Genomic DNA, 16,672 nt, shown 5'->3' on the forward strand with positions numbered 1-16,672 from the left:
TTAAACATTTTAATTATTTTTTTTATATATTGTAGAGTTGGTAACACTGCTAAGATTTATACGAACAGAATCCCTTTCCCCTTTATTCAGCTACTTGGCACCAGTCTCCTCATAAAAGATTTCATATATTTGTACAAGAAATAGTTAAAAACACAGACACAGTCTTCACAGGTAATGAAGTTTTTTTTCCATTTTGTAATTTTAAACACTATGGATTTCGACAGCAGCTGTGATTATCTTTTAGGTTAAATCACCAGAAATCATTTTGACACAACACAGAAACATTTATAAAAAATAAAATAAAATAAAGCAACAACAGCTGTTTAGCTGTCTTTGTAGCCGATAGGTGCACTCCTTTGATTGTTCAACAGCTAGAACTTCCAAAGTGAAACCCAAACCAGTGTCTCTTGGTCTTGGAATCTACCTAAAATCTTTCAAATTACCTCTTTACGAGCTCAGTATCAAAATTTGTGACATTCAGTGCCCTTTGTGGGCATCACTCTATCCCACTCTTTCTCATCTCTACTTCTCCAATTCAAACCCACTGTACTCGGCTTCATTTCAATACAAAGGGTCGTCCACCATGTAGAAGACTGCTGAGCTAAAATACATTAGTATTGCACAGTTATGCAAAAATATATATTTGACAATCCAAAGCTCAGCTTTGCTTTTGAACCACATTGTTTGAGCACTCCAAGAATTTTCTGTCTCATTTCAGATTGCTTCTTCTGTATTATTCCATTAACCAACTTGGGAGAACACCAAAGAAATGCACCCTCTACTTACAATTAGAGCAGAAGGGACTCTGGAAATGTTAACAACTGAGGCGATATGGCATCACTTCATTTAATATGTCTGATTATCACCTTTTAGTGCATTGTGTGATGCACACTGTACGAGCAAGACATACCCAGAAACTCCTCTGTGGGGAAAAATGGCTCCATTACCTTGAGCTAGTTAAGAGTCTTTTATCTCTGAGAATGGAAAAAGAGAAAGAGTTAGAAGAAGAAATTGGGAAGAAAGGTGAAGGTTGGAAGTAAACAGAGGGAGAGAAAGGTCTGAAAATACACACCAGCAAAGCAACAGCAGAAATGAAAAGGTATACAGACAGTGGAAGGCCACCACACAAAAAACACTAACCCCCAAGTATCACTGGTTCACTAGGACTGTAGGAATGGGACTTTGCCACTCCAGACTAGAGATAAAGCACAGAGAAGACAAAGGACAAAACAACTACATTAGCTTAGTATATACTGCATATAGTAACACACATTGAAACTGCAATGAGACTGACAGCCAAGGACACTTACACATTGTACACATTACAGTTCTCACATCTGTTATTAGATGCCTTAACAAACAGCTGCCAAAGATGGAGTGGAAGAAGAATTTATACTTGACAGTCATTTGGAGTGTTTGACACTACACTGATTTCTGGCAACGAAGACAAAATAGATTTCTTTTCTTTTGTTTTTACTTAATGTGCAGTTTTTTTTAGTTGCAGTTATCTAGTTCAAGCTTATTAACCCATTTGTTAAAACATATTGGCTTCAACACTAGAAGGAGGAGGAGGGGGATTACAAAAGAGAAAACAATGAGCAAAACATAAAAATAAAGATACAACCTTCCCTCTATAACATTAAGCATACATGTATATGTGTATGTATACACACACACACACGTGCACACACGTGCACACACACACACACACACATGCACACAAACACATTCACCCACTCACTCACTTATTTGGAAGTTGTAAAATTAGCCTCAGTTCTACTGAGAATAAAAAAATAGAAAGAGAAACAATATACACCTTTTAAAAAAATCTGGTCTTTGAGTCAATTTCACTGCATTTTCTTGTTCTTTTTAGCACATTCACTCAACTCACCAAAAGAAAAGTCTTCCAGATCCATTTAAATTTAATATGAGGCTTGTTAGTTTGGAGGTAAACAAATTAAGTCCTGCAGCAAATGTTAATGAGGGCTTTTGTCTTAACTAACCAAGGAAACTGCAGCACCTGACTATGGACTAGCACAGAAGACATTCCTTTCAAAAAAACCCAGCCCACAAGCTGCATATTGTGTGAAGACATTACAGATTAATAAATGATAGCACCATGGTTTTAGAAATTAAGTTAATGTTTCTGTAGTTAACATTTAGTCCATCTTCTTATTATTCTAATCACAGGCCAGAAATTAATTTTTTAAGAACTCAAATTATTGTATGTGCAAGTAAGAAAATCTTAACCATAAAAAGTGAATTAAACTCTGCATAAAATTCTAAAATACTATCCCCTATTTTTTTTTAAAGGAATTAGGAACAAATACCCCCTTTTCATTTGACTTAGTCAAACAGGGCACATTGTTTTATGCTTGTTTCTTTTAATCTTGATCATATCAAGATCAATTCAAAGTAAACCCCATGGTTGTTATTCTTACAATCTCTTTACCACAACACTGAGTATTCTATGGCAGAGGCATACGCATATTAAAGGCATCTTAATAAAGATGCAAAAGGAAAAAAAATACACATCTTGGAAGAAGACAAAATGGCAGGCAACTGATGCTTCAGTTCTCTGAAGGCCCAAATTAAAAGTATCTTTCCCATTAAAGAATAAGTCAAGTTAAAGAGAAAGGGGATGAAATGGGGAGCATCGTACGGAGACAATAAGCTGACCTGCTCAAATTCAAAGTGCTAGGATTAAAGGTCTAAATTAAAACATAGTCTATGCCTCGGAGTTTAACACTGAACACAGTATGTGGTCATATCTCAATCCTCCTTCCGTTCCAGTGTCTGTGCAGCATGGATGCCGTTGCTGTACACAGGAAACGGAAGAGTTGAGAACAGTCCTTCGGCAGTTGTGAACACATTCCCTGCAGGCATTTGGGTCAGGCTGGCCGCGCTCACAGCACTTCCAAACGGTCCTGACATATTGAGTCGGTGGACATGGTGGTAGAGCATTTCCATTGGTGTTTTAGGATCTAAGCCAAAACCGGGGCTGTTAACGTCCACAAAGTTAACAGCATGAGTGTTGGGGAGGAGATTGCCCTGCATGGCTAAAGTAACTTCAGCTGGGGCATACCGGATCGTGCCAGTGGTATAGACCCTTTGAGCAGCCGTGCTGGTGGCAGCAAGGGTTCCAGTTACCCTGTGAACCAAAGGGAGGACCACATTGCCTGCTTGCAATCTCTGTAGGGCTTCCAGATCCCCTGTATACAGTAATGAATTGGAAGTGCTGGGGCCTCCCGGATGCTTGTCCCGTGGAGATGCTGACAGAGGTGGGGACAAAGGGTCAGAGGATACAGGAGCCAAGGCGGAGTTGGATGAGGTGTTGAACTGAGACTTGCGATTGGCAGGATTTTCTGTCCCTGGTGGAGTTAGAACAGAGTCTGGAATGGAGACATGTAAACTACTGCTGGTTTGGGGGGAAGGGAAGTGCTCTGAGTTGGGGGGCTTGGTCATACTGTAAGGTGATTCATTCCTTGAGATTTCCCTGTTGGGTGGGTAATTCCAAATACTGCTATCGTTATCAAAATTGATAGGTTCTGAGATCTCTGTTTTGATTTTGAGCACTGAGGCACTGTTTGGCGGTGAGAGCAGCTGGGGCTGATCCACCAATGTTGAGTCAAGCCCATTTGGACTTGAGGTGCTTGAGAGCCTTCTCCGGGCCACGCTGCCTCCTTTCTGCTTTTTCCTTCTCTTTTTCCTTTTTTGATGCTTGCTGGAAGACTGGACATTTACTTCTCCTGCGCTGTCTGAGTCCTTGGCACTGTCCGAGGTCAATGATTCACAGTTCTGTAACCGCAAGTCTGACTCACTCTCCACGTAGCGCTCCACCTTAATCTGCATAGAACCAAGAGTGCCAAAGCTATCTTCAGGGGCCTTTTGATTCTCAAAGTCAGAATTCTCAAAGCTGTCATCACTGTCTCTGCTGTCCTGGTTGCTGGAGCTGTTCCCATCATCATTACAGTTCATTTCATTATCTGACTGATTGCCAGACTTCTTCCTATCTGATTCGGGATCTTCGCTGTTTTCTGAATGGTTTCCTTTTTCATCCGACTTTGAATTCTCATTGTCCTCTGAGTAGAAAGAAAAGTGAAAAACATCATTAAGAATGTAAGATTTAGAGCCCACGTAGACTCCTGGAGACTGGTGAAATATTATTACTAGCAATATTGCTGGCAAAGGCATTTTCGTTTAGGTTTAAAATGACAGTTTTACCAAGTATGAGCTGAGCGGCATTTGTCTGTCATTTAACTCCCTCCAGTTCAAGATTCTGCTGCTCAAGCTGAACATAACAGTTGTGTGGTTATTATTTCTCCAGTAATGACAGTTCTGTGGACAGGTTGCTAAATGTGTGTACAATCAGAAAAACTATACATAAAGAGTAAAATACCATGCATGAATAGCACCGGAAAGATGTTATCATCCATATAAAAGCCATTATTCCAGTATAGGGCAGACAGTTAAAATTAAAAGGGCCTAGAGAAGAGAAAGATCTTGCTCTGGAAGCAATAATATTGCTAAGTGGATGCAAGATGTGCCTCTATAGAAAGAGCATTTTATAAGCAAAGCATTACAGGTAAAAAGGCTCCTTCTTTGTAAACACCTGCCTAATTTCAATATTGGAGGAAGTAGGATGTTCCTTGCGATACTCTGTACCCAAGCCATCCAAGGCTTTAACAAACAGTGCTAACATTTCAAATAAGACTTGGAATAGCTTCTGCAGCTGATAAAACATTAGCATCATATTACTTGCCAGTCTTAGCTGCAGCTTGACTTTAGACTAACTAAATATTCTGAACCATCTTCAAAGACATCCTCCCATAAAATGTTTGCAATATTCCAGCCAAGAGATTAACAGAGCACATATGCTGGGTTCTTGCTATGCAAATAAGGTCAGAGCTGCTGTATGAATCTGAGATGACAGTAGCTGCTCTGAAGCGATGGGGTCACCTGGACATCCAGCAAGAGTGATAGATGTAAGAATACTCCTAACAATATGCTTGATTTTTCCAGAGTGCAACAGCCCCAAACCAGCCCAGTGTTTCTTACCAATTTGTATGAGAATTTGTAAGCTCCACTTATAAGTTATAATTACAGTTTCTAACTTGGATGTAATGGTATGAATAAATTAAAAAAATAAACTAAGACAACTCATCCTTCTATGATGCAAAAAAAAAAAAAAACACGTACAAAACGAGCATTTACATACCTGAGTTATCCTTTGAATCTGATTCAGAATCAGAGGTCTCAGAGGATTCAGAGGTTTTCTCCGGCAAGTGTGGAAGTTGTGCAATATCCATTGGAGTGTCCTTATATTCTGGATTGCTAAAAGAGAAGAAACAGCCAATGTACACATACAGTACATGATAACTTGGAATAGGATAGTTCCCTCTTTTTTCAAAATTCTTTTGAATGCCTCAAACAATAGAAAGCACAGACAGGCCTTCCTTCCTTCCTTCCTTCCTTCCTTCCTTCCTTCCTTCCTTCCTTCCTTCCTTCCTTCCTTCCTTCCTTCCTTTACACCTTTCTGGGCAACTAGGTAATTAAAAACAACATAATACAATAAATTGCTAAAATTAATCGAATATAGCCATGTAATGAAAAGTAACATCGTTTTTGAGGTTTTAGTTTGTGGGTTTTACTTAGAGAATTTCTATCTTGGTTTTTCACTATTAAAAATAATCCTTATGTGGCACTTAAGCACAACAATAGTAATTACATATCTTGGTTCCTCAAGCTTTGGGAAATTTTCATGAAAAATACCTTTAAAATATATGTCTTTTTGTTCTGGTATTACCTATCAAAATAATAACTCTTGGTTGAGTAATCAACAAATATGTTTTCTGCTATTTGTAACTTATGAGTGAATTGTTTATTATCATCTTCATTATATGATGATCTCATCATTTATTTTGCGTAATTGACAGAAGAATTGTTATTTACAGTTTCTGGACTGTTATAAGCAAACTGTGTCATGTTATGTAGCTCCCTTCCAACTCAGTTATTCTGTATTTCTATTAATGCCAGCCCAGTAATAGTTCTCTACAAGCAAGCATAGAAACATGAATCAAGAACATGTAATATGATAAAAAAAACATTTCCAGAGAATTAACCCATTGAGTATGGTCTGAGTAGACAAGTAGGCTACTTTTATAAGCCCCTCTTGTTTTTATTGGAAAATCACTGTATAAGTTGCGTATCAGAGGTTAATCCACAGAATAGAGGAGACAGGATGCTCCTATGTTATTTGCAAATACTATGGAGATGTGTAGCATGTACATGGATTCCTCAAGCTGATGGCCTATGTATTTGCTAGTCTTTAATTACTGGGAAATGATTTCAACTCCTATTTCCATTTATCATAATGGCAGGAAGGAATTGGGCTCAAAAGCAGAATGCCTCTTGCTATGTTCAATTCTCTTCCAACAAGTGCTCGGGGCACTAAGTAATATCTGATTCCCCCTTTATCTTCAATTAAATCACAGTGAGAGAAAAGAGGGGTTACAATCCTTTCTCTGGGAATAAAGGAAATGTGAATTCTTTCTGAGCTCATTCCTGACATAAGGACCCAGCCTTTGCAAGAAAAAAGAGGAGAAAAAAAAGGGAATCACATGGCTCATTTTCCCCCAATAATTGCTTGTAAGTTCCCTCATGTCTTAACCCCATTTAACAAAAATAAGACTTATTTAAATCAACAAGAATTCTGAGGACATAAGTTTAGGATTGATATGTGCACAATATTTTCCATTTTCATTACATAAATATATTTATTAAATTTAAATATATTTTATTTCAAATAAGAAAATAATACGCTCTTTTGGTTCCATTATTCAGATAACAGAAATGAGATTCAGGTATTTCCCATAAAGCACCCAGATAAAATGGGAATCATCCCTCTCCACTGGTCACAATGTGCGTTCACCAAGATCTAAGTTCAGAAAGGTCTTAATGCTGTATTTTTCAAGGAACAGCACACCTAATATTTTCCTGTATACAATTCAGAGAGCTTAAACATCTGGCATTTAATCAACATGTCTAACATGGAAAGCAAAGGGGAGTGCAAATACAAGTTTTAAAATAAATTCCATACTGACAATTGCAACAGAGCTTCAGAAACAATAAGGGCTTGGCTTCCTAGCACATAGGAACATTACCTTTTTAAAGAAGCCCCTGTTCACAGTATCAAGCTAACAAAGGTTGGCTATGAATCAATTCTAAGCTAAAGCTTTACCTGGATTTAAGAGAATCCAGATTGACAATCTATCCCATGACCATGCTTTTGTTATTCATTAGTACACATTAATTCTAAGTAGACTCACATTGAGTTCCTTGCATTTGTTCTTACATGCTATCCTTCCAATATGTTTCCTTTAGTCACAACAAAAATGCCAATAATTGAAGTGGCAAAAAGATATACCTCAGAAGGTAATTAACCCAGATGATGTTCTTCTCATTTGCATTCTTGGCATTAATAGCGATAGTGGCACTAGACTGTATCCAAATATAGCCCCCACTTTTCTGCATCCAACGGTAGTATTTTGTAACACACTGACCCTTGTTCAGCACTGAATGGAAGAAACAAAAGGCAAATCATTGGCATTGCACTTATACACAATTTCTCTGTATTAAGGCACACCATACCAGTAGAAAGAGATGGAAAGATTTTGTCCCCTATGTTTCAGAGAAAGCACAATTATAAGAACAATTAAATCATTTCTGGGAGCAGTGAAGGCAGTGCCCTGATTTGTAGTTTGATTTTAATCTGCTGTTGGCAGCTCAACTAAGCAAGGGAAAAGCAATCAGAAGCAGAATTTGCTGTGGCTCATGAAGCATCAAATCTGTGGACAATTCTCTATGTTTCGTGTGTGTATGTGTGTGTGTGTCTCTCTCTGTGTGTATCATACACATGTTAAATTTCTATGTGATTTATTCATAGCTGCTAGGTAGTAAACCTCCCCGAGACTCTGGCTATTTGAAAGGTTTGGGAAGATACGGTACCCAAGTTCTTTGATCATTTCTCTTCATTGCAGGTGATATCAACTACTGAACTTACACATCTGTTTCTTTTGATCTTGTCAAACAGAATTTACAGTCTTCAGATGAACCAAACCTCCAGTGGTCATAGGAGGAATGTCTGTAGAGACTTGGCTTAATATTAGAGCAAAATAAATCAACCAATGAACTGCAGAAGGAACTGTGGCCTAAGGGAGTTGTAGAATCAAGCATGTTAAAGCAAGAGTTCTTTGCAATGCTGAAATAGAACCAGAAATGGAAGAACAAGCAAAATGTATAAGTTCTGTGAAATATTGCTTAAAGATGCTTCGTAAAAGGATGTTAAAATTTGTTTCAAGCCAGTATTTCCAAGCCAAATATTGTAATATAGTTTTAGCTAATTTAAAACTCTCATACAGTAGCATATATGCTGAAATAAGGAAGCAATGTGTCTTTGGCAGAAATATAGACAATGTGTTCAGTATTCTTATTATTTCAGCTTGCATTTCTTCTGGGATGTATTTGTTCTCCATCCTGTAAATCTTGTGCACTAGAGGGCAGTGTGCATTCATATACGGTACATCTCTGCTTTTTGGCATGTCCTTGTCTCCTTCTGCTAAAATGAAAAACCTCTAACTGCTGTAATAAATTTGGCTAAATTAGCTGCTAAATGGTTATCTCAAGTAATATGTATTTGCATTAATCATCTTGCTCTAAACCAGAACAAGCCAGAGTCCTAAAGACGTAGTAAATTCATATTGTCCATTTAATTATGGCTAATAACTGCTTCATATACAATAGTTTCATGAAGTACATTTTGATTTTTTGGGAAGGGGTGGGGGAAATAGAAGAAAAGAAGTCACTTTGAAGACAGGAAAAACTGTGGTTAATACTGTTAAACTTTCAACCTAAAAGTGAGACTTTACCTTTAAAATTTGGCTGTACCTCCAAATTCAGAGAATGATATGCAAGTATATGTAATACCATCTAAAGTTTAAAGCCTACTGCACCTGAGAAAACACAAGCCTAAATCTGTATTAGCATCCCAACCTTTTCTTCTCTTTGTAAAAGGAACACAGATTCAAATGCAAAAGTGCAGGCTAGTGTTTTCTTTTCTTTTTTCTTTTTCTTTTTACATGCTTTCCCTGTTGTCTCTGCGAAGGTTTGCTACAGCTAGCGTTGCTGTTCAAGATTCCCATCTCAAGCAGAAAGACTGCAAAAGTTCTTAGGCTTAGCTCAAAAAGAGTTTGCTCAGGGGACAGGTAAAGCCTTAGGTGCTCTTCTGTTTATCCAGAGAGTCTGTGACGCACTGTGTAACTCCAATGACAGTTAATCAACCCTTCCAGCCTACGATTCCAGGCTGCAAAGCCACCCTGAGGATTTATGTTGGACTCAAACATGTATAAAGCCAGATGCATTCAGCTCCTGAGCTCAAGGCATATGGTACAAGTGGCTCTGGGGCTGAAGATAAGTGTAAATGAGCTCTATTTTTTTTTATTTAAAAATTAGATACACCTAAATTCAAGATGAACTTAGGACTCTTGGTGGAGGTGAATTGCAGGATAATTGGGCTCAGAGGATACACTACTTGATAATATTTCTTCACTGAGACTAATAGCTTCACCCATTTTGAGGCTGAAGAAAAATAAGGTGGAGACCACTGGCTTCTCTTTAACTTTTAACTAATAGTTTTGTCAAGGGAAGTCTGTGCCTGCAGCTATTCTATGTCATCTAAATAGTATGGCAGAATTTAGTGTTCACTGGAGGTCTAAAATATTTTGTTTGAAGCCTTATCTCCTTCTCATCTGCCAATTCTTGTCAAGGGCCAACGTTTGAAAAGTTCTTCTCATAACATCCACTTTTGGCCTTCACTTATTCCCCTGACCACTTTACACATTGGTGCCTAAAGCAGATTCCCTTAACCTGATTGTGGAAGGGCTGTTCTTTGGACTCATTTGCGGTTGTTGAGGGTAGTGATTTTGTCATGTTTAAAAACAGGTTTATCTCAGAAATTTCAGGTGTTATTCCCTTATTTCTCTCCTGCCCTGTCCTTCCCTTCTTTGGCAATCAGCATTTATGACATACTGTTTTTATTTATAAGGGTTACTTATTTTCCATATGAATATATATAGAAAAGAAAGACAGGTATACATTTTATTTTGACTACAATGTTCTGACTTTGCAATAAATTGGCTGAAAGCCTGAAAGCTTTGAAAATTCAGTCAGATCTTTTCTTTTCTTTTTTTTGTAGAAGTGGCAGACATTTGCAATTTGGGTTATAGTGTTTTGTAAACAAGGTAAAGTTGATCAGATTGATGCATTAATCAAAATGGATCTTTGCTTTTGTGTATTCATGTCTCAGATATAATTCAGTGGTAAACTGCAAAGATAAGCAAGAAGGTGGAAAAAAGTGAACTTTCCATCAAACAATTATGGTGTTGAGACTTCAGTTTTATACAAATAGTTCTGAATTCATAATTAGCTTAAGACTGACAATAAGGAATATGGAAATCTTTTTTTAAAGCTTTACTCTATTAGAATACCTCAGTTTATAAAGGTATTAAAAAGTTTAACATTATTATTATTATTATTATTATCCATTAACAGGTTAGCGGACTGCCTGCATTTCTGAGGGGAAAAATGGAAGATGGGGGTATTGAGAAATGTGTTTCTTTCAATAAACTTAATATTTTTACTGTTTACATTTACAGTTGTCATCTTCTTGGGTTAAGGCACACTTAGGATTATACTATAAATCACTGATTCCATACTTTAAAAAAAATTACAGTTGTAAGAAAAAGGAACAGAGGCAATATTATGATAAGCATCCTGTCAGGATTAACCAATTCTAAGAAGCACTGGTAAGAGATCTAAAGAAGGCAGAAGGTTCATGCAATAATAGCAAAACTGTATGAATTAAATGTTCTTTTTTAGGACTCTTAAAGGCCTAATAATTTCTTTTTCCACTAATGTATTTCTGAAAATAAAGCAAATAAATGAATACAATTTGCTGGTTGTAAATTATTTTGTTTCACCTGGGCTAGTATAATAACAAAGGAACATTTTAGCTTTTTACTCTACCTTAACACTTACAGAAAATAAGTTTTAAGAAAGGAAGTCTCTCTCTAATGGCAATTTTTCAGTGTGGTATGATGCATCGTGAACACAATCCAAAGAACTTAACACAGGAAGTCATAATCGTGGTGTAATTAAAGATAAAAAAGCTGGCTGGGAATTATGAGAGTTTAGTGCAACACTTCTGGAAGTGAATAGATTGGGGAAGAATCCTTTAGAGAATGGGTAACCAATCTGATTCTACCCCCAACCCATTCTGCCAAAATAAAATACATAGAATTTACAACAACACTTATTCTTTGCAAGTAATCTTTTACATTATCTATACATTTGAGTTCCTAAAAGCAAACCACTAGATTTTTTAGATGAATCTTTTTTTTATAATACTACTATTATTTGACCCATGGTTAGAGCACACAGTAGTAGGATACGATTATCGGACATTTAGTTCAATAGTTTGTTGTATATTATATACTATTTTCAAAAAGGAAATCTAATTCTATTTCTGAATTTTGTTTAGAGAAGGAATAGAAAAAGAAATATATGAAATTCTTTGAGTAAAATAAAATAGATCAGTACACGTTTCAAGATTTGTGTTTTTAAAAAATATTTCCCCCCCTGGTAAAGCTATTCTTAAAAATAGAAGAAAACTTCTAAACAGCAAGTTGTGTGTTATAGGAAGGAAGTAATTTAATTCAGTTTGAAGAGGAGATGAAAAAATCTTGTAAGGTATTATGTCTTTTTTTTTTAAAAAAAGCATTCCATACAATATAATGTTTCTCTATGTTACAAATGACTTTGAAACTTTGAGCATATTGTGCATTTTGGTTCAGCAGATATTAAACATGAAAAAAATGAGATCAGTTTATTTAAAGTATCACATAAACACTAGTTTACAAAAGCCCTCATTACACCAGGAAAAAAAGAGGGGTATGAGTTTTATTTACTTCTTTCACAAGAATAATCTTACAAATGGATGAACCACAGTGATCCCAAGGTTGTCCTAATATTAAAATACTGTTAATTTAAAAGGAGAGAGAGAGAGAAAGAGAAAGAAATAGCTCTGCATTTAGTACCACAGTTGAACACTTAGCTGTTAGTATCGTTTCTCTTTTTACATTCACAAAACTGGCAGAGGAAACATGAAAAGGAATACTGACTCTTTAATCTCTTCTTCTCCACCTAAAGCCCAAGGCAAGCTGACAGAGTAACTTCATTCTGGAAACAGTAGTGTTTTTTTTAAAAAAGAAAATTTCTGGATTACTTTTTCTTCTGCTTTTGAAAACTGTGGACTATAGGGGAATAAACCTGGCATTGACTTAAAACAAGAACAAGTATTTTTTATCTGAAAAGTTACAGTCCTTGATGCTTACAAGAAGGTCATTTTCAAAACCCATGGGGAAAATAGCATCACAGATAGAGTACACTAAGTGCCTCACTTGCTTGAAACAGAAATAGCATTTTTAAAATATCAGCTTTCAGAATTATCTGTTTCTTTGATGGCATTTTTACTAAAAATTTTGCAATTAAGTTAAATAACAAACATTTACAAACTGCTGAAAATTATTTAGTATACATAATATTTAAATAGATGGAAAAAAGGAATTACAGTTCTTCCTCTGACCCATTCTCACAAAATCTTTGGTTTAAAGATTTTGGTTTATCCACCTAAATATATAAACCTGACTTCACTGAAGAAAATCATACATTCCATCCAGAAGAATATGTATCTCTTTTTTTGCACCAGTTTTAATTCGCATGTTCCCCAAGAAACCTTTGACCACATGATACATATCTGGTACCATGGCTAAAATTTCCATTTTCAAAAAGAAATCTTACTAAATAATTATATAAAAATAAAAGTTCATTATTTTCTAATTTATATTCTAATGTAACTATGTGCAAAATACTTTTATGTATTTATTTATATTTAATGTGATTTATGCTTACAAATTATCCCTTTCTTAATTGCTTAATAATTAACACAGCATCAATCAGGATATATATATATATATATATATATATATATATATATATATATATATATATATATATATATATATATATATATATATATCACTTTAATACCATAATAAATATTTTAAAAACACACGTTTATAGTTTTTTATTTCATATGCTGCATTCATTATTATTACCACTAGTGATTTTACTCTAGTTATTGTCTTGTTTTTATTATTGTTATTCTATTTTATTTTGAGGATATGTACACATGTGTAGCAAAATATAAATGCCAGGTATTTGAGAGCATGCTGTCAAATAGAATAATTAAATATTGGAATATCTAAGAAAAAAAGAAGCTACATGTTTCCATTCAGCAATACTATGTGCATTAAATAATTCAGAATAGAACAGGCAGAATTGTAGATGAAGCTATATAATTTTAGATCATGATCCTATACTGAAATTAATGGAGTTCAGAATGAATCTTAAATGAACTTGGCACCAGGATTTTATATATACATGTTTATTTGACAGATATTCTGATATATTATATATAAAGATAATTCTACACACACACACACACACACACACACACACACACACACACACACACTATAAAGCTAGGTGAGAATTTGAAATAAGGACATGTCTCTCTATAAAATGCATTTTAAATATTCTAGAATATTTTTATTCCTCATGTTCAATGAGTCTCATATCTTTCACAGTGACACACCAGTTAATTATGAATACATTTCATTGATTTTTATGGGACCTATCCAAGAAAGATTAAATCTAGATTCAACCTCAAGTCCCTGATTTTAATGAATCAGCTAAGCATGATTAAACTGAATCCAATCCTTACAACATCTCATTTGACATGCTACCAGACACAAATATTGAAAATTAAGAAATTATATAATATAATAGAAATTAAATAATTTTCATTTAAGTAGAGAAGAATGAAAATTATATGGTACAGATTAAAACATCTATTACTATCTAAATAAACATATCCAAATTGGCTGACATTAGAAATTTACATTTGTCTCATAAATGAGACATAAATATTTTTTTATTTTAACTGAGTTAGTTAAGTCTTTCACTGGTAAAGTTTAGACTTCATTTATGTTTATTGAGTATTCTGTCTGTGAATTCTGGAAACATTGTAGAATAGTGAATTGGGACATGGTAGTATCAAATTCAATTCCTCATTTTGCTACGGAGGTCAGAGGGCAACTTTGGTTGAGTCCCTATTTAGAGTTATATTCAAAGACTGTATGACTGCAGGTTAGTTTTCACAGACAAGCTTTGACTTCTCAGTCTCGCAGTAGCCCATATCTTGGGAAATACATGGACATTGGTTCGGATGGCAAAATGTCTGGAGCTGAAAATGGTTTCAGGAACATCTCATGATACTTTTTGATTTTAGACTGCAGTAACACAACACCTGACATTACAGACCTAAGCTAGAGCTGAAGATATGCAGGTTACCCCTTCATGGATTACTGCCTTTTCATGGTGAAGGGGCTTGTGTAATTCAATGACGCTATGAGCTATGGTGTGCAGGGTCACCCAAGACGGACAGGTCATAGCAGAGAGTTCTGACAAAACGTGATCCACTGGAGAAGGAAATGGCAACCCACTCCAGTATCTTTGCCATGAAAACCCCATGGACAGTACCAAAAGGAAAAAAGATATGATGCTTGAAGATGAGCCCTTTAGGTCGGAAGGCATCCAATATGCTACTGGGGAAGAGCAAAGGGCTAGTACTAGTAGCACCAGAAACAATGAAATGACTGGGCCAAAGCCGAAAGGATGCTCAGCTGTGGATGTATCTGGTGGTGAAAGGAAAGTCCAATGCTGTAAAGATTTTTTCTCCATAGGAACCTGGAATGTAAGATCCATGAATCAAGGAAAGCTGGTCAAACAAGAGATGACAAGACTGAACATCGACATCTGCTGACTGCTCTTTAGAAGGCCAGATGCTGAAGTTGAAACTCAAATACTTTGGCCACTTAATGAGAAGGAAGGACTCACTGGAGAAGAGCCTAATGCTGGGAAAGATTGAGGGAAAGAGAAGAAGGGGACGGCAGAGAATGAGGTGGCTGGATGGAGTCACTGAAGCAGTAGGCGTGAGCTTAAATGGACTCCAGAAGATGGTAGAGGACAGGAAGGCCTGGAGGAACATTGTCCATGGGGTCGCGATGGGTTGGACACGACTTTGCAACTAGCAACAAAATGCAGGTTAATTGAACAGAGCAACTAACTTTTTTGCCAATGGTCCTCCTGTAATGTACATTTGTTCTTCAATTGCTGGACTGGCTTTAAAGTTAGCATGTTCAAACATCATCTAAACAGAAGACACACTTTCAAATAATATCAAAACAATCTTTTTTGCTTTGCTGATTATCATCAACTTGTACAACAGTTGACATTCATTTGTATATTTTAGCATTTCACAGAATCCACAGAATACTATACCTTGACTAGAATAAGTTTGGTTTCTTTTATGATTGACAATATTAAGTACTACAAAAGCACTGAAATTTCAGACTGATTAGGATTAGAATTCCTCTGTATCAAAAGGCTGTTTTTATTCCTACAGTTTTACTAATTGTGTGCTACTTGACTTCGTGTAATTTTTCCCTATTATGATAGCAAAACTTCTGAAGTGAGATTTTACTGTCAAGAGTGATCAGCTATTCCATCTATTTTAAATAATAAATTTAGGGTTATTAAAAGATATACATTTATTTAAATACAGTATATGTATCTGTGACTGTCCATGTCTGTATCTATACATAACACAGAGGTATAACTTAAAAAGACTGGTTTCTTATCTTGCAAATTGAACCAGTAAAGTAATCACAGAATAGAAATTTTCAAATGAATGTACACAAAAGCCATTGTGTATCTGTAACTGACTGCAGAGGAAAAAAAGTCTCAATATTGAAGGGCAAAATTCTTTTGAAAATGGGAAGGAGCATGAATAAAGTGATAATAAAGCTGCCTTTTAAAAAAATCTGGATTGTTTCAGCTATTGGAAACTAAATTAGAACATATAAGAGAATGCTCCCAAATGCAGCCATCGGGGGACCTTTGCTTTATGGAAAACAAACTGCTCAGGCTGCTGTTCTTAAGGAATTGTATTTCTTATGGCTGTAAATCAAGTGCAGAAGAAATGGGATGACGTTTTTTGAGCAATAGCTGAGGGTGACAAGCATCTTTTTGTCAGTGTCAGGTTTATGAATTTAGACCTCAATTAAGATTCCAAAATGAAAAACCACATACTATATCTGTAGCTACACAGTCGAGTGACAGTTCCCAAAAGCAATATATATCCATTTTGAAATTTCTGGTATATCATCCTATATTTGTCCAGAAGTATATTCATGACATTCTCTAGAGGTCTTAACTCCTCTATGTCCTGCCTGGATTTCCAGTCAGAAAATGTTTGATATTATTCTTCAGTGAATGTTACTATTTTTTTTTCAATTAATTGAGGAGATATATGCTTCTATATTATGTGACAATCTTTTATTTTTTGAGTAGTAAATGGACTTGCTAAATCAAAACAAGGCAACAATGTCATCTAATACCAACATAGGGTTAGAATAGAGTTTTCAAATATTAG

The 16,672-nt window shown here is 35.6% G+C and overlaps 1 protein-coding gene across 5 annotated transcripts in view; it reads right to left on the reverse strand.

Annotated features, from left to right (window-relative positions):
* Positions 1 to 2,772: 2,772 nt before the first annotated feature.
* The window catches only part of NPAS3 (neuronal PAS domain protein 3), a gene marked incomplete at both ends in the record, with an annotated part of 777,262 nt that continues 763,362 nt past the window's right edge, over positions 2,773 to 16,672 (reverse strand). For all 5 annotated transcript variants that reach the window (XM_083352401.1, XM_083352400.1, XM_083352399.1 and 2 more), the window contains 3 exons: positions 2,773 to 4,082; positions 5,219 to 5,334; positions 7,427 to 7,574. In XM_083352401.1, the coding sequence (XP_083208527.1) occupies positions 2,773 to 4,082; positions 5,219 to 5,334; positions 7,427 to 7,574 (1,574 nt within the window). The remainder of the gene's footprint in view (positions 4,083 to 5,218; positions 5,335 to 7,426; positions 7,575 to 16,672) is intronic.

The sequence above is a fragment of the Vipera ursinii genome (genome assembly GCF_947247035.1).
Source record: "Vipera ursinii genome assembly, chromosome: 1".
Classification (NCBI taxonomy): domain Eukaryota; kingdom Metazoa; phylum Chordata; class Lepidosauria; order Squamata; family Viperidae; genus Vipera; species Vipera ursinii.